A 24,834-nucleotide genomic window follows, 5' to 3' on the forward strand; every position below is an offset into this window, starting at 1 on the left:
ACCACATTAGTATATTAAATCTTCGTATTGCTAACTCTTTTATTAATGTGGTTCAGATCAAAAGAAATGGTCGTCTTGACATTACTTACATGCAGAATATCTGCAGGTCTTGAAGAGTAATAAAGAAAAATGGACCTTACAAAGTGCTTAAATATTTTCTCCCACCTGCCATAGGGAGTGATTTAAAAAAAAAGAAGTAAAATGTTTTTGCATCTGCTTGGTGGCTGTCAGGAAGACTAGAGGTGGGATGATGCGTGGTGATGGTGGATTGTGCTTTTATTTTGTAGTTTCAGTCAGCACTATCATTTAGAAAATACTGCTAGTTACAGTAGCTAGGAAGCTGAAATTAGATTAAGTTCATTGATTTATAACCTTTTATGAATTACTCAAATCTGCTGGATCTTCAGTCCAATTTTCTGATGCGTATCCAGGCCCTGGTTGTGATCATTTAATCAGCTGTATCATTAAAGATTACTGCCATATAATGTTTGGTATTACTGAACAAATTGTAGGTCTTTCATGTCCCTACTGGTTTTCCAACATACTAAATTATATTTTATGTGGTCTTACAATATCTTTAAAATATAATTAAAATTAAATGTAACTTTATGAATCATGCAGAAACTCTGTTATGGAAGATTTCTTACTTCAGTCAACATGAGGCTGAAGCTGCAAGTTCTTTGTTTCAAGTTAAAACAAATGCAGTGACTGTGCAGTTTTCCACATTACGCTAAATATCTCTGAGAAGGAACTGGCATGACTTCAATACAGCAGTATCACTTCTGCTTTGGCAATTGTGCAATGAGTGTGAAGATAAACCAGCACCGTCAAACGTGAGAGTCATTAGGAGTTATTTCAGGTGGTCCAAAACTTTTATGTTTCCTGCTTTCTCAGAATGACCCTCCCTTCCTGTTTTTATTTCACCCTTTCCTGTCACTGTCGTAACGCCTTTCTCCTCTTCCTTCCCCACCACTCCTCTCCCCTTCCTCCCAATTTCTTTATCCTTCCTCATTCTTCTTCCTTATTTTGCCCCTGCCTTATCATACCACTTCTCTGCAGTTGTAAAGCTTCCACTCCATCCTCACACTTTCTGTTTTTGCCTCCTTATCCCCCCTCTCTTACATCTTCTTGCCTGACGTTCTATCATAGCCTCCATTGAAGGCAGCGTTCCTCTAGGATTTGAATTTACAAAGCTTAATATGTAACATGATCACTGACACACTTAGAGGTGAAGTCTACTCAACAGAAGAAAAACATTGGCACAATGACTTTTATCTTTACTTTTTCCCCTTTCTTACAACTGTCCACCACCCGAACCTCCCATGAGACATTTTCATACGTGGTTGTCCTATTTTTTTTATTGTACTATATTGTTGGCCTTTATATTTAGTTGTGTATTCATGGATAATCTGTTTGATTTCACCTATAATGGTGGATTCATTGTAATCAAAGTTGTGTTTCTAACTGTTTAACTGTCTGTGTATTTTATTTTCACTCCATATGTTTAGATTTTCATAGCCCATGTAGGGCCAAGCTATAGCCTATAAATGGACATGATTTTTCTTTCTCTGGCTGGGTGCAGTTGTTTATGATTCATTTGTTCTCAGCACAGGCTGATGAAAAACAAAGTGCTGTGCTCACTTCAACCTGCAACTCTACTCATGTTTTAGAGGATATGAGAGAGCCAAACTATTAGAAACACCTTTGTATATAATGCACTCCAGTACAACACCATCACCCACTACAACCGCTGCACAGACTCTGTCTCAACAAAATAAAAATAAAAATGTAAGCTTTGTAAAAGTAGAGTTTATGGCAGAGCTGTTGTATTGGATCACATTATACTATACACATGTACTAAATGAAGATGAAGTGTGTAAATGTCACACCTTACTCAGATGGGAGTTACAGTTTAACAAGATGTGCCATGTGCTAGAAACCACTTCCCCATACTGATGGAAGCTAACAGTGAATCAAACACAGATACTATCATAAGGGCAAACAAGTACTGTTTGTCCCACCTTGTGCCTGAACAAACATTTCATTTGTGCCAGGAGGGAGGTGGCCAGCTATCTCCTTCCCTTTTGGCTCTGAGGTTTGTGGGTTTGACTTTTGCAGCTGGTGAGGATATGAAACAGACTCAGGTTACTTTAATGTTTGTTTAATGATTATTGACTTCTCTGCACAATTTCCAGTAAGTCCTAGCCAAGCCCAAGTGTTTACAGCAGGGCTGTTATAGAAGAACAGGCGCCTTGTTGTAAGCAGTGAGCAGACATACATTGCCGTCCAAAAAAAAGTCACAACCTGGATTTAACTAAACAAATCGGTAAGAGTATTCCATTGGATAATCACTGCAGTGATTAATATTTTTCAGATAGCAACAAGTTATTTAACCCTACCTGATGTTGCGAATAGCTTCTCATTTCTTAAACAACCATGTCTGAAGATATATCTTGTGGTCATGGAAAGGATGTAGGTCAGTTTCAGAAGGGTCAGAATTATTGGTTTGCATCAAACAAAGAAAACAACTAAAGAGATTGCTGAAGGTAATCAAATTTGATTAATAACTGTCCAATGCATTATTAAAACTGCAAGGTTGGAGGTGAACCATTATCTTGGGTACATCAGGGTCAGAAGAAAGGTAGATGAAGTGATGTACCCATCATGGCTAGTCTGTGAGGGCAGTGTTATGACCATGTGTTGCTGCAGTAGGTCAGGTCAGGTTTACTATGTGAAGATACTGTGTGAGCAGGTCCATCAATGGAGTTTTTATTTCCTGATGGCACAGGCATATTCTAAGATGTCAATGCCAGGATTCATCTAGCTCACATTGTAAATGAGTTGGTTCAGGGAGTATCAGATATCCTTATCACACATGAATTGAGTGACGAGAATGAACGAGTCCAGACCTCAGCCCCATTGAGAATCTTTGGGATGTGCTGGAGAAGACTTTGTGCAGTGGTTCGATTCTCCCATCAATATAAGATATTGGCAGAAAATGATTGCAATTCTGGACGGAAATAAATGTTGTAACATCGCAGAAGCTTATCCAAACAATGCCAGAGCGAATGCGTGCCGCACTCAAAGCTAAAGGCTGCCCAACTAAAATATCAGAGTGTGCAGTTTTTATTTGTACTGGCAGTGTATAAAACTCAAACACAAGGTTGTAGACCGTCTGCAGAGCTTCTGAGTTCACAATGTGCTTTTGCTGCCCCCTTGTGGTCAAAGTCATGCATCAGACACTCAAGGCTGCAGGTCATTCCAATTTTTTAAATAGTCTGAACAAAACTCAACAAGTTACATACATGTGTCTTATTTGTATGAGGCTCTTAAACTGCCTCGGAGTCCACTCCATGTTCATTAGACCAAGGCAAACCAAGAGCTTTTGTTTCTATGCATAGTTTATAATTTATTAAACACAGGAAAATAAGTACAAATCCCCAAACCATAAGAAAGTGAACTGAAACTTTCTTTAAATCAGGCAAATAAATTAAGCACCCTTTGAATGATTCAGCACAGAAACATGGCAGATGAATTTGTTCAATACTTAATGTAACAACACAGAATAAATACTCATTTATTTGTGTAATGGCAGAAAATGTTCAAAGTTCCCTTTACTGAGGAGATCACATCACACACAGCTTTGTTTTAACGAGACACTTATCACAGCTGCTTTTCATGCACGCAAGAGCTGGCAATGATGGTTCATCACAATAACTCACAACTCCTGGAAGAACACTAATCAGCAACCCGACAAGCCCGTATAACTCAGTGGACTTCACTGACTCTCAGTCAAATGCATCCTCAGTGTTCAGTTCTCAGGGAAATCAACAGCGACAACAAAATGTATATTAAAAAAAAGCCATTGTTCCAACAGATGAGACACCATAGCGTGGTGCACCTCAAGCTGCTTCATTTTATTAACATTTAAAGAGAAGAACTGTCACTGAGCATGAGCGAGAGGAATAGGTAAATATTGTCCAAGACTGAAGGCCATAATGAGTGTGAATGTACCTCATACTTCAACATACAGTATAATTCGCCATGTTTATTGTACATTTATGCAATATTTACATACTTAAAACTTCCCTCTGTGGCTTAATGGTGACATGTGCATTTCAAGTTACAATCATCTCCACAATCTCTTCATTTGAAAAAGCCAAAGCAGAGAAGTCAGAATCAGAAGAGAAGAAGAAGCAACCATGTTGAAACTGATCTGCTGCAAACAGATTAAATCAAGGCAAAACAAGTAGAGGAACATGAAGGTGATGAAGATTTAAGACAGTTTTGTATTCAACTATACTAAAAATGGAGACACATGTGCAGCCAGAAGTGTATTTTTCAAAAGTTTATCCATAAATAGCAAATGAATGAATTGAATGTGAGAGGAAACTGGCAGAGAGAGATAGAGGAAGGGAAGAGGAGGAGGAGGAAGAGGTGTTTTTAGTAGGAGCGGATGGCAGGAGGGACATGGGCGCAGTCCTGTTCATCCAGAGAATGGTCAATAACAGGTCGGTACTCCAGAGTCACCTGTGATTAGACAAAAACAAAAGATAAATTATATGTTACTGACTCTACTGGTCTTTAAAACTGTTACCAGAGCAACCTAATATCTTGCTGTCAGCAGAACAAATGAAATGCACTGTACCTTTCCAGTCTTTGGGTCAACGTAGGACATAGTGTGTTTCCTCCAGTGCTGCTCGAAGGGCTTCTTCTCCTGACCCTGTATGGGCTTTGAGTAATCATACTCATCCACACGGTCCTGGAATACAGTCAAGAAAGACAATGTCAGAGGAGATACTGGCTGCAATACAGTGTGCGAAGTTACAATTGCTTATTTTGGCAATAATCCACAGATGCAACAAGGAATAAAACATCAGTTTAGAAAAGAACAAATCAAGAGAGGAAGAGAAAAGGTTTAGAGCAAACAGATCTAAGATAAGCAGAGAAAGAAAACAAAAGAAGACAACACTAAAACTGGCAGAAAGATGGATAGAGAGAAAGGAGAAGGAGTATGGTAAAACAGACCTTGAAGTCCTCTCTGGCGTGGGCGCCCCTGCTCTCCTGTCTCTGCTCAGCAGAGTGGATGGTCTGGACAGCGTTCAGCATCAGATTCTGCAGCTCCAACGTTTCCACCAGGTCTGTGTTCCACACAATGCCTGGAGGAGAGGAGACTTATTGAACTACTTGTATTGTAACACTATGGCACCGCTTTGCTCAAAGATGAGGAGGGAAATGTAAACAGAACAGAAACGGGCACACAAAGCGGTGACACACCTCTGTCAAATGTCTTGAGGTCATCCATGGTCTGGTAAATGGCGTCCATCTTGTCACATCCCTCCTTCAGAACGGAGCCGGTACGGAACACTGCAGCATGGGCCTGCATGGTCTGTGAGGAAAGGCAGCAGGAGACAGAAGATTTACGGTTATATCAAGGAAACACAGATCCTTCACAGAAACTTCTTCCTCTGAGTTTCTGTGCTCCATCGTCCAGCAGGTTCTCATGGATCGTGGCTGCTGCTGTGCTCCTGCATGACGTCCACTACACATATTACTACTGTCATTATTGCTACCATATCTCCATTACAGTTTATAGTTAGTTGATGATTTGCTGCTGCTGTGCATCTGTGTCTCTCTCTCTCTATCACAGGTTCCACTGCTACTGTAATCATTTTGTCAGTCATTGTAATTCATTGTCATTTTGTCAGTCATTGTAATTGTACAATATGTTTGTGTTGATTTGTCCTGTACACGTGACATCCATTGCACGTCTGTCCATCCTCTGTGGCTCTTCCTGATGTTTCTTCCACATTTTTTCCCTGTTAAAGGTTTTTTGTGGGCAAGTTTTTCCTCACTCGAACCAAGTGTCTAAGGACAGAGGGTGTCACTCCCTGTACAGATTGTAAAGCCCTCCGAGGCAAATGTACTTTGTGACAAATAAAATCTGATTTGATCCGAACAGGCCAGATTACAGCATGAAGAGTACAACTTTCTCCTTCATAACATCTTGTGTACAGAGACGGAATTTGTGTTTTTGTTGCCAAAGATATTTCCACATTTCTAATACTCAAGCTTACAGATCTAATCAAGTGTGTGTGTACCTTCTGCATGTTGAGCCTGATCTCGGAGGTTCTCAGATCTCCGTTGGCAAACCTCAGCTTGTCCAGGTTGGCCACAGACTCCTCTCCTGCGCTGGGCTGCAGAGGGGACAGGCTCTCTCCTGAAGAGACAACAAAACAGCAGAGTCAGCAGTGAAGCAAGTGGCCAATATGTACTCGAACGCTGATATCATCCTGCCTGACAAAAAGTAGTGGTGTTATTTAATACCAAAACAGATGGAGAACTTGTGTTTCTCAAAGACGACACCTGATTTTTTTTCTCCGATAGACATTTTTGCATCATAATATTCTCGTGTCAAAGCAGAATGTAAACTCTGCTGTCATGAACAGAGGTCCTCACCAGGTTTGTGCTCCTCGGTGATGGTGAGGGCACAGGCTCTGCCAAACACCACCAGGTCCAGCAAAGAGTTAGCGCCCAGGCGGTTAGCACCGTGGACACTGGCACATGCCGCCTCACCACAGGCATACAGACCACGAACCACCTTGTCAACTCCATCGGTATGAATGATGGCCTTGAAAAATATTACATAATATGTGTTTGTTGGAGGGGGCATTCAGAGTGAAGCACTTACAAGAGAGAGAGGAAGGAATGTGTTCCATACACGAGCATACGACTGGGTACACATTACCTACCTGTCCCTTGTAGTTTGTGGGGACTCCACCCATATTGTAATGAACGGTGGGCAGCACGGGGATGGGCTCTTTTGTGACGTCAACTCCAGCGAAGATCATGGCTGTCTCTGAGATACCAGGCAATCTTGTGGCCAGCTGCTGGGGAGGCAGATGGTGAAGCTGCAGGTAAACGTGGTCCTTGTCTGGACCGACACCCCTAAAGAGACAGGAATAAGGATTGGCAATAGCAGCAGCTGACTCACAACTAAAAAGGTGAAAAATAAAGTGATCAATCACTTTACATCACACACACTTTTTGTCCATACCTTCCCTCTCTGATCTCTATGGTCATGGAGCGGGACACCACGTCTCTGGAGGCCAGGTCTTTGGCATTGGGTGCATAGCGCTCCATGAAGCGCTCTCCCTCGCTGTTGATCAGGATCCCTCCCTCACCACGGCAACCCTCTGTGATCAGACAACCGGCTCCGTAGATCCCTGTAAAGATGGAATACCAACATTGCAAACACTAGATGCATTGTAGGAAGCCAACTTTGAGTCTAATTCTGTGTTTTTAGTCACACGATTCTCTGGATTACCATGAGAAATTACAAGACGTCTAACCATCTAAAAAGGTTTTGTTCAGGCTACTTGACCCAAATGCAGATGAATACGACAAATACAAGAAAGCCTGCACAGTAAACTATTAAATGGCTTCATAGTATTCCCAATTTAACCACATTCCCATCAATGAAGCAGAAGGATGTAAACATAAAATCCTCAAAGCTTTATGAGACAATACTGCATCATATACCACGCTTTATTGACTTAAGAGTGATAAGTCTGTTTACAATAACATTTATGTTATAATTTGACTCCATAAAATGGTAACACTTTATATTTATTTTCAGTGCTCACATCCAGTCAATTAATTAGTTAGAAAGAAACTTGATCACAAATGTTTGTTTTCTTTTTTATGATTTCTTTCAGCCTCAGCAGCATTTTTACACAATCAAATCAGCGTTGGTTTCCATGCTCTCATGAACATTGTTTAATGTTGTGAAGTCACAATAAGTGTCGTATTATCTGGCTAATGATCAAGTCTATAATAAATCTAGGGGTACAAAAGTCACAGTCAAAGGCTTCCATGAGTAGCTACTGTATAAAGGTAGGCTGCAGACTGGTGTCGAATGTCTGACAATGACAAAAATAAAGATGACCGCTTGTCTTTATGGATGTGAGGTCTATTATTGGAGCTCAATGTAAACAACCAGGCTCAAACACGCTCAAGCACCAGCACGATTTTAATAATCTGCTGATGTATATATTCGAGTCTGACTGTGCAAACAGTGTGACAGAATTGGGAAATGTCACCAACCACTAAAATATTTACACAGTGTCTTATGGGATAATAAAATGATGGACTTTGAACTGTCATTGATAGAATACCTTTACTTACTACTGTAAGTAATCTAACCATATCTTAAGAGTGAATGTCATTGTTGTAACCAAGTGTTTGTGTGTGCAGACTCTGGTTTCCTCTGTTGCTTTATCACCTCATAATTATTTCATGACTCAGGTTTAAAACGTTAATATGGTTCTTTTTTCTCACCAGTTGGATGAAACTGTACAAACTCCAAATCCTGGCAGGGCAGACCAGCTCTGGTCACCATTGCAGTTCCATCTCCTGTACTGGTGTGGGCAGATGTGCAGCTGAAATATGTTCTTCCATAACCCCTGGAGGGAAAGATACAAGTCATTTATAAACATTCCTAAACAACATCAACTAAAATAAACTGCCCATTTTTTCTGTTTTCTTTTTTGCAAATAGTGAGTGAGTGGCCTACCCGGTAGCGATGACAGTGTTCTGAGCTCTGAAGCGGTGAATAGATCCATCCTCCATGCAGAGAGCAATCACTCCTTTGCACTCTCCATTTTCCATAAGTAGATCCAGAGCAAAGTACTCGACAAAATAACTGGTGTCATAACGAAGCGACTGAACAGAACAGATGGAATGAGGTCAAATCGTGCAATCCTCAAACTGGTTTCTTTACATACAGACTGAGTTGCATAGATAGATGGAGAACAGGTGTGTGGACATACCCTTCCATAAAGTGTATGCAGTAATGAGTGTCCTGTTCTGTCAGCTACACAGCAGCATCGGTGGGCTTGGCCTCCTTTTCCATACTTGAGACTCTGACCTCCAAAGGCCCTCTGGTAGATCTTGCCATCTTCAGTGCGGCTGAACGGCATGCCAAAGTTTTCCAGCTGGGGAAGAGGTACAGCAACGTGAGATTGAGATACGCTTTTGTGCCGTCAGAGCCATGCAGAAAGACATTTTGATGGCGAGATCACAAATGAAAACTTGTGCATGAAATCTTACCTCCACTACAGCTGCTGGAGCCTGCTCTGTCATGTAGTGGATAGCGTCCTGGTCTCCCAGCCAATCCGATCCCTTTACAGTATCGTAGAAATGCCACCTCCAGTCATCCGCCTCCATGTTCCCCAGAGCTGCATTGATGCCACCCTGTGAACCAGGTTAATATTCAACACTTCAATTAAATGAAAAAGAGACAGCACTACTGTCGATTATATTTAGATACAAAGGTTTCGATTTGCATGACGAATCAGTACTGCGAGTTTGTTAAATCCTGGTCCAGTGAACACAGAAGGATTTGAGCTGGATGAAATTCTGCTGAAGAAGAACACACAAGACAACTTACAGCTTGAACGAACATAGAAAAAAGGTGTTATACCTGTGCGGCAACAGTGTGAGATCTGGTGGGGAAGAGCTTGGTGATACAAGCAGTGTTGAATCCGGCCTCTGACAGGCCAAAAGCAGCCCTGAGTCCTGCTCCTCCAGCTCCTACCACCACAGCATCAAACTCATGATCGACAACTGGGTACTGAGTGGAGATCTGAAAACGATAAAGAGTGAAGTTAGTGTAAAACGTCCTACGAAGAGCAGCTTGCACATACTGATACTGAATCTCTCACAAAAGGCATGAAAGGGCATGTAGAGTTCAAAACCACAACAGATGCTGCAATATGAAGACGTTTAGACTCATATCTCTAATGACACCACAAAAACCTGTTAGATGCTGATCTACACAAAAGAGCCAATGTCACTCACATCATTTGACACTTGGGCATTTTTCTTCTTGCCATAGATGGAGAAATGAAAGTTTCTGGAGCCTTGAACTGCAACAGCAGGGACCTGGCAGAAAACAAAACACTTTATATCAATGAAAAAAAAAATCTAATAGAAGTAGCACTGATGCTTTCATGGCTGCTTAAACAAACAGGCGTGCTATATTTACATTAAAGGCAGCGTTCATGGCATATTTCCAATACACAATGCAGCATAAATACAGTAATGTATCACTGTGCAACCGTTATATCGCCTTTAGCACATGACAATGGTTTTTAGTTGCCTATAGTATCGTGCTTTAGTCTGAAGTTGGCTTTAAAGGTATTTTAATACATCCTCTCACACCCTGCTAACTTGTTAGCTAATACTGTTTGCCACAAGGGCATCGGAGGTAACTGTTACACAGACGTTCAAATACCCCAATTATATTTGCTGTTCACTGAAAACAATACTCTCTATCTACAATGTGAAGCAAATAGAGAGTGTATAGCTGGGTATAACATTTTGTTTGAGTCGAAAAGTATCTTTTCTTCACGGTGTCACATTGAAACACCCTAAGCTACATGACACGGGTTACGCAAGTCGGAATCTGCTAGTTACAAAAGCTAACAAGAACTAAATCTACTTTTGAGCGTCAAAAGGACAAAAGGCACGTGTGAAAGATTAACTATCCATGTGTTGGTTACTCACGGCTTTGGTTTTTGACAGTATCCTCTTGGAGAGGAGACGGGAGGCAGCACGGACACTCGCCATGTTGTCAGTTGAAGGACCCGAGACTCGGCGGAGGCTCGGATAGACCGTTGCACTGGCTCAAACCACTTTCCGAAAATGGGGGGGTATCACTTATGTTAAGCAAAATCGTTGTCCTGTAAACATGATTACAAAAACATAATGATGAGGGTTTTTAAAGTACACTTTGTAAAATGATTCAAAATAAATGAAAACACATTTATTTTAACACATATATGTTTCTTTTTATATTTGTGGATCGTTCGCGTCTTACCCTCGGTCCGTATGGAAGTAACTGCTAAACCGTAAAAATTGTGTAATCTGGCCGTGCAGGAACAAATGTATAAGTGACCTAGGCTTTTCATTCAAGGTGAGACACAGCACCATATTTTAAATAGATATGCACTTGCTTATAGTCGGACGTGTGAAGCTGTCATTCCCCCTGTTGTGTTTTTATGAATTACTGTAGCGAGCATGAGCCAGAAAGCTAAAATGTTACCTAGCACGTTAGCTCATAGCTAGCCGTGTTTGTGTTTTGTCAGCTGGGCTGTCAAACTTACAAGACTTTGATTTAATAATAATAATGCTGTCCCTGCCTGGCTAACAAGCGAGTTAACTTTCACATTTGCTTATTTAAACGCCACACCGAACATCTTCATGTTTTTAGCTTAGTAATGTTAAATCCACTTTCTTCTAGTAAGCTGCAGATTAGATCACTTGTGTATTCAAAACAAAACACAGACTTTGTAATTCACACTATAGGCGTGTCGTTATGTTTCTAACTAGATGTTTAAAACTGCTGCTGCTAACATTTACTGCAGATACACAGTAATAAAGACCTGATGGTTTCTGCAGTATCAGTGGTAGAAGTGCTCATCAAAACAGTGTGTTTGGTCTGCCCTGTGTGTGTATGTGTGACAGCAGCCTCCATGAACAACTTGAATGACCCCCCCAGATGGAACATCCAACCAGACCCCAGAGGAAGGGGGGCGGGGGCCGGCGATGGGAACCAATGGAACTACGCCCTGCTGGTCCCCATGCTGGGACTGGCTGCATTTCGTAAGTTACACAAGAACATGAAAGATATGTAGGTGAGTCTGTGGATCAGGTAACAAGACAGAGGAGAACATTTGAGTTATCTAACTTGTGTGAGGTCCACTCTTCATCCCCATAAAGTAATTAGGAAATTCAGTTGTGCTTTAAGATCATAACAGTAAAANTCCACTTTCTTCTAGTAAGCTGCAGATTAGATCACTTGTGTATTCAAATAACAGACTTTGTAATTCACACTATAGGCGTGTCGTTATGTTTCTAACTAGATGTTTAAAACTGCTGCTGCTAACATTTGCTGCAGATACAGTAATAAAGACCTGATGGTTTCTGCAGTATCAGTGGTAGAAGTTCTCATCAAAACAGTGTGTTTGGTCTGCTCTGTGTGTGTATGTGTGACAGCAGCCTCCATGAACAACTTGAATGACCCCCCCAGATGGAACATCCAACCAGACCCCAGAGGAAGGGGGGCGGGGGCCGGCGATGGGAACCAATGGAACTACGCCCTGCTGGTCCCCATGCTGGGACTGGCTGCATTTCGTAAGTTACACAAGAACATGAAAGATATGTAGGTGAGTCTGTGGATCAGGTAACAAGACAGAGGAGAACATTTGGGTTATCTAACTTGTGTGAGATCCACCCTTCATCCCTCATAAAGTCATTAGGAAATTCAGTTGTGCTTTAAGATCATAACAGTAAAAGATAAATCTTCTCTATCCTGTCTCTCCATGCCTTCAGGTTGGATCTGGACCAGGGAGTCTCAGAGGGAGATCCAGAAGGTCCAATCCCAGTATGACAAGGATGTTTCCACAATAAAAACAGAGATGGAGGCACGGTACCGGGAGACACTGACAGAGAGGGGTAGGGCAGTGGCTACACTACAGCTGGAGCTGGAGAAGGAGAAACAGAGGGTCAAAGGCTACAGGCAGGCCATGGTCTCGCAGAGCCATCAGCTGATGGAAGAGCGGAAACAGTTACAGCAGGTAAAATCTTCTACATGTTTTTCTTCTAACCTGTAGCCTCTCCTACATAACCCAAACTATCTTCTTGCTTTCAAGGAGCGTGAAGCACTGGAGGAAGACAAGCAAAGGCTGGTAAAGTCCGGCGCTGCAGGGGCTGTACTGCACCAAGCCCTGGAACGAGAAAACGACTGGTACCATCGAGCCACAGCCACTCTAAAGGAACTAGAGGATCAGCTCGTGGAGCGGCAGAATGCCTACTGTTCCCTCATCCTACCTCGAAAAGACCGGATAGAGATGGAGAAGAACATGCTTATTAAGGTCGTCAAAGAACCCATCGCGACAGAACTGGATCTAGAGTCCGATCTGAAGGATATTTTCAGGAGAGATAATTACTGTGCAGACCTGCTAAACATGGACAAGAGGAAGAACGGAAGCCTCATGTGGGTGTACCTCAAATACTGGCAGCTGCAGGTCACTGTCGAGAAACACAAGAGAGCCGAAGCAGCCATATTAGGAAAAAATCCCCAATATCACACAAAGTGACAAAAGTCAAGCAGACTTTGAAGAATGTTTATGGGTCAGGAGTAGAAAATGCATGTTTGCTTCACTCTGTGTAATTCTCTTTATTGAAACACAATTAAAACTTGGTCAGGGTTAAGCATGCTCAAATACAACATCACCATAACCTCAGAAGCCCCAGTTGAGACCCATTAGCTTTAAATTAATTGTGTGAAAATGCATAATGATAAAATGCACTAGGATCATTCAGGTGATATCCTTATTGGATTCATATCTGATGTTAAACGCAAGGAAATGTAATTTTATTCTGTTTACCCCTTTGGACAATGTTGTCAGAACGTTTGTGTCGATTTTAACTCTGAGTGCCTTCAATTACTGAGAGGTGCAGATGTCAATTCATATGTCTAATAACGTTTGTTTCTCCATCTTGGCTATGCATTTAAGGCCTCAAGTAACTGTTCCCAAAGTGATGTGATAATACACACACATCTTCAGGGGGGAAAAAACAGAGTATTATCGAGAATATTTTGAAAGAAAATCATTAACATCTTTTGGGGATCGTGTTGATACCAGGCTTTAATATCTGTATGGACTATTGTCGGAAATATTATCAGGATATCCATAAATTAGATTTTTTTTCTTTTCTTTTGTCCATAAATTGAGGTTTCCATCCATCTATCTGTCTCTCCTTACACTCAGATGTGTAGCTATGTATGATAGTGTGTCTGTTTCTGATCGCTGGTTTTACGTTTTGAGTCTTCAGTGCTGATTTTAGGGATTTTTTTTTAACTATCAGGGAAGCGGGACATTGAAGGTGCATGTAAATCTAAAAAGAAAACAGAGCTCAGAGTAGTGCTTGGTACTGCAACACCTTCGCACAATACTGCAACAAAAAAAGTCAAGCAGCGCCCTTTTTACTCACTACAAAGGGTTAATTAAAGCTGTAGCACTTACACAAGCCTCTCTACACTGTTATGACCACAACCTGGTGAATAAGTGCTGGATATAATACAATAGGTTCAAATGTACTGACTCTAATCATTCTGTGATATCCTAATAAATCTTTGGTGAAAGGAGTTCTTGTTTCTTCACAATCTCAAAAATATTGCCAGAGATTTTAGGTTTACTAAAGCAATAATATCAGCTCACGCTTTCCTCAAGATCAAGATCAAGATCAAGAGTGAGAATTATTGAACAGTCAAACAGGAGGCAAAATAAGGTTCCAGACAATGTTTCATGAAGCTCTGGGAGGCACTGAAATGATTGACAAATGTGTCATTTCTTCCTGGAACATAGTTTACAATCACTGTAAAGAATCTGTCAGAATTTGTTCATATCTACAATAGAGTATATCACATTTCATCATCATCATTTATCATCAGCTCAGCATCATTACATGTTTTGATCATTTAATCGGAAAGGAACAATTCTGTAAATCTCCTAAAATAAATTAACAGAAGAATACAAGTTTCTTCTTTGGATGTTACTACTTCCAAAAAAAGTTACTTAACAGATGAGATATAAGGGTTTGTCATACATGACAACAAGACTTGTGAGGCTCATCCTCAGGAGGTAACAGTCACAGTTTACATCCACACTGAGTGACTCATGAAGAAAACTGCTGCTTCACTGCCCCTGGCTAGTTAAAACATCTCTGTATGGGACAAATCTCTAATCTTTCAGGATCGTGTGGTTTATCTGTGGCTTTCTAGTTTGGAATTGTTTCTCCCTGGTGTGATACGAACGATCTGCTACATGTTTGAAGCACAATGAAGCTGCCTGAAAGTTTTAGTCCTACAAATACATCAACTTACTTGTATTGTGGCCTTGTTTCAAGGACCAGGCTCAGCCAACATGCTTGGTAGCTCTCCTTCTTCCACTGGTTGTCCTCCTGCAGCTCACAGTAGGAGTTCACCAGGTAGCAGCCTCCTCTGCTCACACAGTTCATGGTGTGATTGTTTCAGCAGCGTCAATCATTTCGATCAAAATCCAAACTTATACAAACGTCCTTGTTCCCTTGTGTCTGACTCGACTTATAAAACTCACAGGATGCAGATGAAATGAGCGATCAAATCATGTTGTCATCATCAGTGTGTGTGTGTCTCTGTCTGTACAAAGTAGTCTGAGATGTGTGTGTGTGTATGTGTTGGGCAATGTCTTAAATATCCAGTCTTGTTTCTATTTTTACTCCTTTGCATCACTTTGTGGTGAATGTAGTGAATGTCCTAACTTCAGGCATCCTGAAGGTCGGTTTTCATTTGAAAATGAGCTTTACCTCTTTCCATCACAAGTCAACCAGATGAATCCAGATGAAAGCTGAACATGAACCCTGACTCATTTCATTTATTCAGCATGTTTGTGTTGTATCATGTACCCGTAGAGAAAAAGAGAATCCTCTTAAAATTCATACAAACAATCTTAACTTGCACCCCAGTGTGCTTTTGGATTTTTTTGTATTATGGCTTGGGATTGATTATTATCAGACCTTTGCATTTAGATCCATACATTAAGTGTTGACAGAAATATTACATTAATAATAATCTGTTGATCCAAGGTTAATCTTATCAGGTCAAAGAAAATATCCCCACACTCCTCAGATGTCTCAGAGACCACATGTCGCAGGAAGGAAACAGCTGAAGGCAATCACTGACTGACTGAGTCATAATCCAACTCATTAACCCAAAACTATGTCAGCTCCATGGCCAATATCATGTTAAAGACTGCAAAAATAACGTCACAGACTGAATTTTAGAATTAAGTCACGTTTGATGTGTGAATGTGGGATAATGAGATAGTATGATGGGCAGTAAGAGAACAAACATGCTCCCTGTATAATTTTATTTCAGATATGATGGATGGATGTGAAAAAATGTTGGGAGGTGAATAAAAGACTTTGCTGGATCAGAGTTGTTGTGTCATGCAAAGAAAGTAATCTGTGTTTGTAACTAGTTAGAAGTTACTTGACTTGAGAAAGTTATGGTGACCTCTCCTGGTGAAGTGCCAGGCTGCAGTCAAATTAGGCAAGTTGGTGGACAGGAAGTTTTTATTTACACACATGCACACGCACACTGATTATTATGTTCTATTCACAAATAAAGATCAACGAGAAGATGAATGTGTGTATTGTGTTATTGAGGAAAGTGATGGGGAAAATATAACATAGGTTTAGGGGGTAAAGAAAGACAAATTACTTTTGATTGTATTTGGCCATTATAATGTCATTTTAACAAAATTTGCTGAATTTGTGGCTAATACCATGAAGTCCCGCACATACACCAAAGACTAGAGGGAGTTTGCTATCACTCTTCACTTACATGGTCCAAAGGCATGCAGCTATCTGAGGGAGACTCTTAATATCAACCTCCCACATCCACATACATTGATTGCAAAGGTATTGTTTATATTATTTGAAACCTTTTTTTCCATGTTAGCTGTGCATATTATTTTATCCTGTTATGACTGAACAGATTGAAAAGCAGACATACCTACACATAGCATTATTAACATTTACCAATACTGCTTCCAGTGATTATTGATCAGCTAAAAAATCCTGATCAGGGCACCCATATTAAATGACTGCTTTTCTTTCTTACCAATGTGGATGAACTCTGTGGATGCCAAGTCTGGCCATAACATGATGATGCTGGACATGTTGAAGGGAAGACAAGAGGAAGACCCGGTTAAATATGGTTGTGTGTGTCTCATGTTGGATGCTATGGACATTAAAAAACATGTCCAGTACAACCCCCATACCCAGAAAATGTCTTGATTTGTTGATATGGGGAATGGTTTGAATGAGACAGATGTTGCCACTAAGGCTCTTGTTTTTATGGTGGTAGGCCTTCAAGGCCACTGGAAGGTCCCAATTGCCTACTGTCTGACCAAGTGCCTTTCGCCAGAGACTCAGGGGGTTCTTCTTGTTCATGCATTGGAGGAACTGCATAAGTGCTGCATTAGAGTGGTATGTGTCACAATGGATGGGCATGCCTCCAATGTCCGCATGTGCAACCTACTTGGGTGCCAGCTAAAGAAAACCCTGTTGAGACCTTAAAAACATTCTCTCCACATCCAGTAACTGGTGAGAGGGTTTTTGTGATGATGGATGCTTGCCACATGTTGAAGTTGGCATTGAATATGCTGCAGGCTTACAGTCCATTAACCAGCACCAGTGGCCGGCTCAACTGGAGATACATCGTTCATCTAAATGATGTCCAAACAAAAGATGGATTGCACGCTGCCAACAGGGTAACAGACGAGCATGTGAATTTTGATTCACAGAAGATGAAGGTGTCCCTGGCTGCACAAACACTGAGTCGCTCTGTCACAGTGGCTCTGCGTGCACTGAGGGACCTTGGCTATTCACAGTTCCAACACTGTAAAGCAACAGCTGAATTCACTGAGGTGATACTAACATAATACTACTAACATACACACAAACCAGGACTGCAAAATTGTTGCTAAAATGTGTATCACAACTTTTCTCCCTAAGAATGGAGATCAACGAGTGAATCATTTTTATATTTTAGAAATTAGACTAATGACTCATAGGAACATGTTATTGTTTATGGTGATGGTTATTGTGCTTTCTGTTAATGCAGCCATTTGCTTTTAGATAAGTGACAGGCTCTTTGACATAATGAACAGCCACAATCCCCATGCTAAAGGGTTCAAAGCTCCTCTGGGTTCTTTGAATTGGGCAGAGAGTGTAGAGTTCTTGGTGAGAGGCAGGGACTACTTGATGAGTTTAGTGATGAAAGATGGCACACCCGTTCACCGATCAAAGAGGTTTTAGGAAATAGTGAAGCTTTTGTTTGCATGAAGAGTTCATAAGTTTATAACATCAAGTTCATATGATGTTCTGTTCTAGGCTGGACAATAAATTCATATGTAATTTTGATTTTGATGATGATTCCTTCTGAGTGATGATGCCTATTTGTTTCCCAGATATATTAGTGTGTGTGTGTGAATGGGTGTATAAGAGGCATTAACTTAAAGCACTTTGTAGAAAGGTGCTTTATAAAGTTCAGTCCATTTCCTTTTATTTATGGGGCAGATCTGCCACATCCAATATGGCAGACGCGTTAACGTACGCAGCAACGAACCAACCTGCTCAATGAGGCGTCTATGTAGGCTATATGTCTATGCCCAACAACCACCACCACCACCACCACCACCACCACCACCCCTGGAGGTGGGTGGGTGGGGGGCGTGCGTGACGCACTACGGCTGGGGCAGACGTCTCGGTCTCGCCACCGGAGCTGTGGGCACGGGGAGGAAGAGCGGGAGCGGAAATGCCCTTCGCGCTGTCCCTCCCGGCCCTGGAAGGTTCGGACCCGCGAGGCTGGAGGAGCCTCCTGACCGAACACCAGCGCTGGGCCGGCCGGCAGGGGCCCTCTGATGGCGGGTCACTCGTGGACTATTCAAAGGTTAGGGAGCTCCAAGCATTGAGACCCAACACAACAACTTGCTGAACTTAGCTTGGAGGGTAACGTTCTGGCAATGATGTCCTTGTCATGGTCTAACTTTGGTCCAATTTGTGTTCTTGCCTCTAGTTCTAGACAACACAGTACATAGTTAACCTTAAACGTTCGTCCTTACCTTTGAGCAGACATATGTATGCTTCGTTATCTTCGACACATTTAGCTGGGAGCGGGGCCATCCACACTGTTTAATCCATTGTACGCACCACTCCAGTTGTGTTTTTGGCTTTGGGAATGGAAAGAACATAACTCCTCCAGTCAAGCTCTTGGGGTATCTACTGTCCGACTTACACACACCATAGGCACAGCGCTTCACAAATCTTGCTAGGATTCTGAAGCTTGACGGACCTTGCTTACATAGTAACGGTTGCTGGGATGTGTGATTGGACAATGGCCGTTTTGGGTCGGGGCTCGACGAAAGGTCAATAGCAATAGCAACAACATAACTCCTACTACGACAACCCACAAATAGTGCATTGTTTAGAGCGGTTATAAAGTGTTGAAGGCGCTCAAATTCAAAACTGTCTCAACCTGTCACCTGTGAGAATCGAGACGAGGCAGTGCCACTCAATCACCTGATTGGACCGTGAACCAGTCAGGTGATTCATTCTGGCAACGAAGCAGTTTCTGCTTCAGACGTCATATGTCACATGTTTTTTTTCTCGCACCAAACAATCTTCGAAGCAGTCCAAGGTTTGAAGCACGTATCGAAGCTTCAGTGTCGTGCTGCTATCACTAGTGACCTAGACTTTTCATTCAAGGTGAGACACAGCACCATATTTTAAATAGATATGCACTTACTTACTGTATAGTCGGACGTGTGAAGTTGTCATTCCCCTTGTTGTGTTTTTATGAAATACTGTAGCGAGCATGAGTCAGCAAGCTAAAATGTTACCTAGTGTGTTTGTGTTTTGTCAGCTGGGCTGTCAAACTAGTCAGACCACAGACTTTGATTTCACGCTAATAATGCTGTGCCCGCCTGGCTAACAAGCGAGTTAACTTTCACATTTGCTTATTTACAGCACAGTTTCTACACGCCACACCGAACATCTTCATGTTTTTTTAGCTTAGTAATGTAAAATCCACTTTCTTCTAGTAAGCTGCAGATTAGATCACTTGTGTATTCAAAACACAGACTTTGTAATTCACACACCTGCCCTGTGTGTGTATGTGTGACAGCAGCCTCCATGAACAACTTGAATGACTCCCCCAACATCCAACCAGACCCCAGAGGAAGGGGGGCAGGGGCCGGCGATGGGAACCAATGGAACTACGCCCTGCTGGTCCACATGCTGGGACTGGCTGCATTTGGTAAGTTACACAAGAACATGAAAGATATGTAGGTGAGTCTGTGGATGAGGTAACAAGACAGAGGAGAACATTTGGGTTATCTAACTTGTGTGAGATCCACTCTTCATTCCTCATAAAGTCATTAATTTGTCATTAGTAGCTCTCTGTGGAATGTAGACTCTTATATATATACACGTACATATTTACTGGCCTTACAGGTCTTTTTCTTGACAAGAATGGCAAATGAGATCGGTAAAAATGTAGTAGCTGAAACAACATCAGACTAAGGATTAAATATCTCTTCCTGTGAAATTTGTCCATACTAGAACTTGATTAAATTCAGTTTAAAACTTTTTACTAAATGAGTACAGAGGCATCAAGTTTTCAAGACATTTACAGTATGTATCAGATTCAAACTAGAGTGACTTTGTATTAATCTTTATTGTCTACGGATTCTCTCAAATCCATGCTCACTTTGTTTCGAGGTGCTGTTATTATCATTTAAACTTTTCTAACTCTTTCAAACCTGGTAGATGGGCCACAGACTGTCACAACTCCTTCAGGAAATTCAGTTGTGCTTTGAGATCATAACAGTAAAAGATAAATCTTCTCTATCCTGTCTCTTACCTACCATCATGCCTTCAGGTTTGATCTGGAACAAGAAATCTCAGAGGGAGATCCAGAAGGTCCAATCCCAGTATGAAAAGGAGCTGATGGAAGAGCGGAAACAGTTACAGCAGGTAAAATCTTCTACATGTTTTTCTTCTAACCTGTAGCCTCTTCTACATAACCCAAACTATCTTCTCGCTTTCAAGGAGTATGAAGCACTGGAGGAAGACAAGCAAAGGCTGGTAAAGTCCCTAGAGCGAGAGAACGACTGGTACCATCGAGCCACAGTCACTCTAAAGGAACTAGAGGATCAGCTCATGGAGCGGCAGAATGCCTACTGTTCCTACATCATACCTCGAAAAGACCGGATAGAGATGGAGAAGAACATGCTTATTAAGGTCGTCAAAGAACCCATCACGACAGAACTGGATCTAGGGTCCGATCTGAAGAATATTTTCAGGAGAGATAATTACTGTGCAGACCTGCTAAACAGGGACAAGAGGAAGAACGGTAGGCTCATGTGGGTGTACCTCAAATACTGGCAGCTGCAGGTCACTGTCGAGAAACACAAGAGAGCCGAAGCAGCCATATTAGGAAAAAATCCCCAATATCACACAAAGTGACAAAAGTCAAGCAGACTTTGAAGAATGTTTATGGGTCAGGAGTAGAAAATGCATGTTTGCTTCACTCTGTGTAATTCTCTTTATTGAAACACAATTAAAACTTGGTCAGGGTTAAGCATGCTCAAATACAACATTACCATAACCTCAGAAGCCCCAGTTGAGACTTATTAGCTTTAAATTAATTGTGTGAAAATGCATAATGATAAAATGCACTAGGATTATTCAGGTGATATCCTTATTGGATTTATATCTGATGTTAAACGCAAGGAAATGTATTTTTATTCCGTTTACCCCTTTGGACAATGTTGTCAGATCGTTTGTGTCGATTTTAATTCACATTCTCTGAGTGCCTTCAATTACTGAGAGGTGCAGATGTCGATTCATATGTCTAATAACGTTTGTTTCTCCATCTCGGCTATGCATTTAAGGCCTCAAGTAACTGTTCCCAAAGTGATAATACACACACACATCTTCAGGGGGGAAAAACAGAGTATTATTGAGAATATTTTGAAGGAAAATCATTAACATCTTTTGGGGATCGTGTTGATACCAGGCTTTAATATGTGTATGGACTATTGTCGGAAATATTATCAGGATATCCATTAATTAGATTTTTTTACTTTTCTTTTGTCTATAAATTGAGGTTTCCATCCATCTATCTGTCTCTCCTTACACTCAGATGTGTAGCTATGTATGATAGTGTGTCTGTTTCTGATCGCTGGTTTTACGTTTTGAGTCTTCAGTGCTGATTTTAGGGATTTTTTTTAACTATCAGGGAAGCGGGACATTGAAGGTGCATGTACTACAAAGGGTTAATTAAAGCTGTAGCATTTACACAAGCCTCTCTACACTGTTATGACCACAACCTGGTGAATAAGTGCTGGATATAATACAATAGGTTCAAATGTACTGACTCTTATCATTCTGTGATATCCTAATAAATCTTTGGTGAAAGGAGTTCTTGTTTCTTCACAATCTCAAAAATATTGCCAGAGATTTTAGGTTTACTAAAGCAATAATATCAGCTCACGCTTTCCTCAAGATCAAGATCAAGATCAAGAGTGAGAATTATTGAACAGTCAAACAGGAGGCAAAATAAGGTTCCAGACAATGTTTCATGAAGCTCTGGGAGGCATTGAAATGATTGACAAATGTGTCATTTCTTCCTGGAACATAGTTTACAATCACTGTAAAGAATCTGTCAGAATTTGTTCATATCTACAATAGAGTATATCACATTTCATCATCATCATTTATCCTCAGCACAGCATCATTACATGTTTTGATCATTTAATCGGAAGGGGGGGAACATTCTGTAAATCTCTTAAAATAAATGAACACTCCTCAGAAGAATACAAGTTTCTTGTTTGGATGTTACTACTTCCAAAAAAAAGTTACTTAACAGATGAGATATAAGGGTTTGTCATACATGACAACAAGACTTGTGGGGCTCATCCTCAGGAGGTAACAGTCACAGTTTAAGTTGTTTATACAAATGTTTTCACACTATACAATAGCTTTAAACTGACTAATATGTAAATTACTAATTGAAGCAGCTATGTTATATTTTTTGAACTGCAGTTAACACCCTCCACCTCCTTTCACTCCCTCTTCTGCACCCGGTGAGAGACTTCCCTCGGCGAGGACATCAGGCTCGAGGCTCTGAAGTTCACTCTGACTGGCTTGACGAGGTTCTGAGTTATCACTTCCTCTTTATCCACTCCTTGGACTGGCTGTTGTTCTGTGGACCCACCGGTGAGTGTGGTATGATGTAGGTCCCCACCGCTTTTGAAAAAAGGTAGCTGGTGCTTTGTCATGGCTCCGCTGTTGCTGCCCAGCTGCAGCGTCTGGCTGGGACTCCTCTGGACCATGAAGTGGACCACCTGTTGCTGCTTGTAACTCACTCTTTGAATGCTGTCGGCCTCTGAGAGTGTCAGCCTGGAACACATCATACCAGACTAATGATTTTTTAATCCAGTCTCCGTGACACACTAAAGTAGAGTGGATCATCATATCTCTTTCAGATAGAAGCTTCAGGATACATCCACACTAAGTGACACATGAAGAAAACTGTGGGACAAATCTCTAATCTTTCAGGATCGTGTGGTTTATCTGTGGCTTTCTAGTTTGGAATTGTTTCTCCCTGGTGTGATACCAACGATCTGCTACATGTTTGAAGCACAATGAAGCTGCCTGAAAGTTTTAGTCCTACAAATACATCAACTTACTTGTATTGTGGCCTTGTTTCAAGGACCAGGCTCAGCCAACATGCTTGGTAGCTCTCCTTCTTCCACTGGTTGTCCTCCTGCAGCTCACAGTAGGAGTTCACCAGGTAGCAGCCTCCTCTGCTCACACAGTTCATGGTGTGATTGTTTCAGCAGCGTCACTAATTTCGATCAAAATCCAAACTTATACAAACGTCCTCGTTCCCTCGTGTCTGACTCGACTTATAAAACTCACAGGATGCAGATGCAACGAGCAATCAAATCATGTTGTCATCATCAGTGTGTGTGTGTGTATGTGTTGGGCAATGTCTTAAATATCCAGTCTTGTTTCTATTTTTACTCCTCTGCATCACTTTGTGGTGAATGTAGTGAATGTCCTCACTTCAGGCATCCTGAAGGTCGGTTTTCATTTGAAAATGAGCTTTAGCTCTTTCCATCACGCATCAACCAGATGACCCTGACTCATTTCGTTTATTCAGAATGTTTATGTTGTATTATGTACCTGTAGACAAAAAGAGAATGCTCTTAAAATTCATACAAACAATCTTAACCTGCACCCCAGTGTGCTTTTGGATTTTTTGTATTATGGCTTGGGATTGATTATTATCAGACCTTTGCATTTAGATCCATACATTAAGTGTTGACAGAAATATTGAATTAATCTGTTGATCCAAGGTTAATCTCATCAGGTCAAAGAAAATATCCCCACACTCCTCAGATGTCTCAGACAGACCACATGTCGTAGGAAGGAAACAGCTGAAGGCAGTCACTGACTGACTGAGTCATAATCCAACTCATTAACCCAAAACTATGTCAGCTCCACGGCCAATATCATGTTAAAGACTGCAAAAATAACTTCACAGACTGAATTTTAGAATTAAGTCACGTTTGATGTGTGAATGTGGGATAATGAGATTGTATGATTGTATGGCAGTAAGAGAACAAACATGCTCCCAGTATAATTTTATTTCAGATATGATGGATGGATGTGAAAAAATATTGGGAGGTGAGTAAAAGACTTTGCTGGATCAGAGTTACTGTGTCATGCAAAGAAAGTAATCTGTGTTTGTAACTAGTTAGAAGTTATTTGACTTGAGAAAACGTTCCATCACACTACATTTCTGTGATGTTTTATTACTTTACACAGACACTTCAGTGCTCTGTAAATATTCAAAGCTTTGTGACAGAATATCACTTTAAATTTTCTCACCCATGCTGTCACTGAGACACTGGCAACACCCGGTTTTATCAAACTGAGAGGGTGAAACTAAATCAGAGGGGACACGATGGTGTGGGTGAGGCAGTGGAAGGTATGCTGGATTCATCCCAGCAAAAAGTCCAGTTCCAGCAACACAAGAGCCAGTATCACATGACTTCACTTTGATGCTGAATCTTGACTAATAGACGTTGCTGTGGCAACATGAGCACACATTCATAAACAAAAACTCTCATCTCAGCAGGAACACAC

At 41.2% G+C, this 24,834-nt stretch overlaps 4 protein-coding genes across 7 annotated transcripts; 2 read left to right on the top strand and 2 right to left on the bottom strand.

The window, feature by feature from the left end:
* Nucleotides 1-3,388: 3,388 nt before the first annotated feature.
* Nucleotides 3,389-10,722, bottom strand: sdha (succinate dehydrogenase complex, subunit A, flavoprotein (Fp)). The gene is made up of 15 exons (XM_010742312.3): nt 10,570-10,722; nt 9,862-9,945; nt 9,485-9,646; nt 9,112-9,255; nt 8,832-8,996; nt 8,576-8,724; nt 8,341-8,465; nt 7,058-7,226; nt 6,753-6,948; nt 6,460-6,631; nt 6,102-6,220; nt 5,278-5,389; nt 5,029-5,159; nt 4,649-4,762; nt 3,389-4,530 (listed from the first exon to the last, which is right to left on the bottom strand). Exons 1-15 carry the CDS (start codon nt 10,630-10,632, stop codon nt 4,444-4,446), a joined length of 1,992 nt encoding a protein of 663 aa, XP_010740614.1. The 5' UTR covers nt 10,633-10,722; the 3' UTR covers nt 3,389-4,443.
* A 141-nt stretch (nt 10,723-10,863) lies between these two features.
* Nucleotides 10,864-14,215, top strand: LOC113744010 (coiled-coil domain-containing protein 127). 3 transcript variants are annotated; one of them, XM_027286422.1, is made up of 4 exons: nt 10,864-10,978; nt 11,530-11,667; nt 12,397-12,641; nt 12,717-14,215. In XM_027286422.1, the coding sequence occupies exons 2-4, from the start codon at nt 11,538-11,540 to the stop codon at nt 13,161-13,163; spliced, it is 822 nt and encodes a 273-aa protein (XP_027142223.1). In that variant the 5' UTR covers nt 10,864-10,978; nt 11,530-11,537; the 3' UTR covers nt 13,164-14,215. The 3 variants fall into 3 exon arrangements, with proteins under 3 accessions (XP_027142223.1, XP_027142224.1, XP_027142222.1); XM_027286423.1 differs by having other exon boundaries at nt 10,878-10,978; nt 11,533-11,667; XM_027286421.1 differs by lacking the exons at nt 10,864-10,978; nt 11,530-11,667 and adding an exon at nt 12,029-12,198.
* Nucleotides 14,216-19,254: 5,039 nt separating this feature from the next.
* On the top strand, nt 19,255-21,230 carry LOC104928112 (coiled-coil domain-containing protein 127). Of its 2 annotated transcripts, none has more exons than XM_027286425.1 (4): nt 19,255-19,380; nt 19,802-19,930; nt 20,555-20,649; nt 20,725-21,230. In XM_027286425.1, exons 2-4 carry the CDS (start codon nt 19,807-19,809, stop codon nt 21,139-21,141), a joined length of 636 nt encoding a protein of 211 aa, XP_027142226.1. In that variant the 5' UTR covers nt 19,255-19,380; nt 19,802-19,806; the 3' UTR covers nt 21,142-21,230. The 2 variants fall into 2 exon arrangements, with proteins under 2 accessions (XP_027142226.1, XP_027142225.1); XM_027286424.1 differs by having other exon boundaries at nt 19,256-19,380; nt 19,799-19,930.
* Nucleotides 21,231-21,367: 137 nt separating this feature from the next.
* Nucleotides 21,368-23,657, bottom strand: zmp:0000000930 (telethonin). Its single transcript, XM_019260263.2, has 2 exons — nt 23,370-23,657; nt 21,368-23,079 (listed from the first exon to the last, which is right to left on the bottom strand). Exons 1-2 carry the CDS (start codon nt 23,501-23,503, stop codon nt 22,743-22,745), a joined length of 471 nt encoding a protein of 156 aa, XP_019115808.1. The 5' UTR covers nt 23,504-23,657; the 3' UTR covers nt 21,368-22,742.
* Between the last annotated feature and the right edge of the window lie 1,177 nt (nt 23,658-24,834).

This window comes from Larimichthys crocea, chromosome XIII (assembly GCF_000972845.2).
Source record: "Larimichthys crocea isolate SSNF chromosome XIII, L_crocea_2.0, whole genome shotgun sequence".
Taxonomy (NCBI): domain Eukaryota; kingdom Metazoa; phylum Chordata; class Actinopteri; family Sciaenidae; genus Larimichthys; species Larimichthys crocea.